This window comes from Cygnus atratus, chromosome 14 (genome assembly GCF_013377495.2).
Source record: "Cygnus atratus isolate AKBS03 ecotype Queensland, Australia chromosome 14, CAtr_DNAZoo_HiC_assembly, whole genome shotgun sequence".
Lineage (NCBI taxonomy): Eukaryota > Metazoa > Chordata > Aves > Anseriformes > Anatidae > Cygnus > Cygnus atratus.
The window spans coordinates 12,119,837-12,123,429 of record NC_066375.1 but is presented as its reverse complement, the minus strand read 5'-3'; the positions used below and the strand labels follow the sequence as shown (position 1 = coordinate 12,123,429).

Below are 3,593 nucleotides of genomic sequence, written 5' to 3'. Positions count from 1 at the left end.
CAACAGGAGGAAAGACTTTCAGGCATGAAAATACATCTAATATCAGCAAGTTCTGTCCTCCACAGCCCCAAAAGGAAGTGACTAGTGCCTGCTGAACTATCACAGGAAGACAACTATTCAAGGGCCCTGTCCCAAAAGCAACAGCGGGGCTCCAAGCACAACAGCCCTTGGCAGGACCCGCGCTGGGGCACAGACCCAGGCCACAGAGCAGTCAGCACTCGCAGCTCGGGCACCTGACGAGCACCAACAGGCTGCGGACCCGAAGGCTTTGCTCGGCTGCCACAACTGATTCCGAGGGGGCGAGAGTGGAGAAGGCAAAGGAGATGAAGAGGGCGAGAAAAAAATTTAAAGGGCAAGTAAGAAAGACGAAGAGGAAAAGATTAAGGGTCGAAGGGAGGGCGAGTGGCACTGACCGTGTCCAGGAGAGCGGGCGGCTCCTGCGGCGTCTCCTTCGGCGCGGGACCGGGCGGCGGCGGGCAGTTGGGGCTGAAAACCATCAGGTCGCTCTTGCCCGCGCCGTCCGCCACGCACAGGCTCCGGCTCTGGCGCTGCGAGTACGACCAGCTGCCCACCTCGCTGGCGCACACCAGCGTCGCCGGACCGGGCCCCGACAGCACGGCCGCCCGCGGCGCCCAGCGCGACGCCCCGTACAGCACCACCGCCAGCAGGAACAGGCTCGACACCGCGCAGATGGCCACCACCAGCCACACGTTCGTCGCCGCCGCCGCCGCCGCCGCCGCCGCCGCGCCGCCCTCCGCGCCCGCCGCCGGCCGCAGCCCCGCCCCCGCCGACACCGCCCCCGCCGCCGCCAGCGCCGCCTCGGCGCCCTCCACCAGCGACACGCTCAGCGTGGCCGTGGCCGAGCGCGACGGCTCCCCGTGGTCCCGCACCACGATCAGCAGCCGCTGCCGCGGGCCGTCCGCCTCCTCCAGCGCCCGCGCCGTGCTCACCTCGCCGCTGTACAGCCCCACGCGGAACGGGCCCTTGCCCCGCGGCTCCCACAGCTCGTAGCGCAGCCACGCGTTGTAGCCCGAGTCCGCGTCCACCGCGCGGATCTTCGCCACCACCTGCCCCGCCGGCGCCCCCCACGCCGCCCACGCCCACAGCGACCCCGGCGCCGAAGCCGACGCCGACGCCGACGCCTCGCCCGCAGCCCAGGGCCCCGGCCCGCCGCCGGCGGGCGGGAGCAGCGCCGGCGCGTTGTCGTTCTCGTCCACCACGAAGAGCTGCACCGTGGCGTTGCCGCACAGCGGCGGCTCGCCCGCGTCCACCGCCCGCACCTCGAACTGCAGCACCTGCAGCTCCTCGTAGTCCAGGGGCTGCAGCGCCCACAGCCGCCCGCTCTCCGCGTCCACCGACACGTAGCTCGACGCCGGACGCCACCCCGACCCCGACCCCGCGCCCGCGCCGCCCTCCGCCACCGAGTAGCTCACGCGCCCGTTGCCCGCCTCGTCCGGGTCCCGCGCCCACAGCCGCGCCAGCTCCGCGCCCGCCGCGTTGTTCTCCCGCGCCAGCACCGTGTACACGGCCTGCGCGAACGCCGGCGCGTTGTCGTTCACGTCCGACACCGGCACCCGCAGCCCGCGGCTGGCGCGCAGCGGCGGCGCCCCGCCGTCCTCCGCCCGCACCTCCACCTCGTACTCCGACACCCGCTCCCGGTCCAGCGCCTCCCGCAGCACCAGCGAGTACGAGCCCGCGAACGTCGCCACCAGCCCGAACGGCGACGGCGGCCACACCGCGCACCGCACCCGCCCGTTCGACCCCGAGTCCCGGTCCGACACGCTCAGCAGCGCCACCACCGTCCCCAACGACGCGTCCTCGGCCACCGGCACCGACAGCGACGTCACCCACACCTCGGGCGCGTTGTCGTTCACGTCCAACACCTCCAGCTCCACGCTGCAGTGCCCTGATAACGAGGGCGTACCCTTGTCTCTCGCCTCAATGCGCAAGTCAAACACACTGACTTCTTCAAAGTCCAGAGGACCGACGAGTCGGATCTCGCCCGTCTGCGCATTAACGGAAATGAGATCTCTTCCACTCAGGGGAATAAAGTTGCTCGCGCTGTAGGTCACTTCACTGTTACTTCCCTCGTCCGGGTCTGTGGCACACACCCGCGCCAACAGTGTCCCCTCCTCTGCGTTCTCCGGCACCTGCACTTTATACACCGACTGGTTGAACTGGGGCGCGTTGTCGTTCGCATCCAGCACCGACACCACCAGCTCCACCGTGCCCGTTAGCGACGGTCTGCCCCCATCACTCGCCGTCAGCAACAGACGGTGCTCGGCCAGAGACTCGCGGTCCAGAGATTTCTTTAATACAAGATAAGGAATGATATTCCGTTCATTCTCTTTTTGTAATTCCAGAGCGAAGTGCTCGCTGGGGCTGAGGGTATAGGAGAGCTGCGCGTTGGCTCCGATATCCGCATCCGACGCGCCCTCCAGCGGGAAGCGGGACCCCGGCATCGTATTTAATTCCGGGATGCTGAGGTTTTTGGTGGCGGCGGGGAAGAGCGGGGCATTGTCGTTGATGTCGGTGACCTCCACCTCCACGTGGAAGACGCGCAGCGGCCGCTCCAGCAGCACCTCCAGGCGCAGGGCGCAGGGCGCGCTCTTCCCGCACAGCTCCTCCCGGTCCAGCCGCGAGCTCACCACCAGCGCCCCGCTCGCCCCGCTCACCTCCACGCTCGCCCGCCGGCCCTGCGACACCAGCCGCAGCCGCCGCGCCTCCGCCTCGCCCGCCTCCAGGCCCAGGTCCTGCGCCAGCCGCCCCACCACCGTGCCGCCCTTGGCTTCCTCCGGCACCGAGTAGCGCACCTGCCCGCCGCCCAGCGCCCAGGCCGCCTGCAGCACCAGCACCCGCACCACGGCCCGCACGCACACCGACATGGCCGCCGCCGCCCGCGCCCCGCACGGCTCCCGCCGCCGCCGCCGCCGCCGCTCTCCTGCCCGCCCCGCGCCGCTCCCCCCGCGCGCACAGCCGCCCTTCCCGCCGCCCCGGGGCGGAGCCGCCCTCCCGCCGCTCCCGCGCCGTTCCTGAGCCTGCAGCGACACCGTGTGCTCCGCCGCCTCACTCGCGCCCGCCGCCGCCAGCACGGCAGCGACACCGCCCCCGCCTCGCGGGACACCCCCGGCACTCGCGGGACACACCGCGGCGACGGCGCCGCCATCGAGCCCAGCACGGGCCGAGACAGCAGCGCTAACGAGGGGGCAACAGCCCCGCAGCGCTGCGCTCCAGACGACGCTCCCCGCACACCGACCGGCTCCCAGCCCTGCACGGACCACGCCGACACACGCTCCTCTTCCTCACTTGCTTGTTTTTCCCGTCTTCCTCCTACTTTGCTTCTCCTCCATTCTCTGTCTTGCTTGCTTTCTTGCTTCCCTAATTTCTTCTGAACGTCTTCTTTCCTTCTTTCACTACTATCCAACTTTCGTTTCTTTCCTCCTTCTGTCTTTGCTTCTTTGCTTCATTCCTTTCCGTATTTTCCTAAATTTCCTTCTTTTCATTTCTTTCTTGCTTCCTTTCCTTCCTTCCCTGGCTCTTTCCTCCTTTATTTCTCTTCCACTCTCTGTCTTGCTTGCTTCTTGCTTGCTTGC

General features: G+C 68.6%; 1 protein-coding gene across 1 annotated transcript; it reads right to left on the bottom strand.

Moving 5' to 3' along the window:
• Window positions 1-380: 380 nt before the first annotated feature.
• Window positions 381-2,885, bottom strand: LOC118254403 (protocadherin alpha-2-like). Its single transcript, XM_035559592.1, has one exon. The coding sequence runs from the start codon at window positions 2,883-2,885 to the stop codon at window positions 381-383; it is 2,505 nt and encodes an 834-aa protein (XP_035415485.1).
• Between the last annotated feature and the right edge of the window lie 708 nt (window positions 2,886-3,593).

Excerpts from the sequence above, each read along its gene's own strand:
- LOC118254403 (XM_035559592.1), bottom strand. The coding sequence starts at position 2,885 with ATGTCGGTGTGCGTGCGGGCCGTGGTGCGGGTGCTGGTGCTGCAGGCG.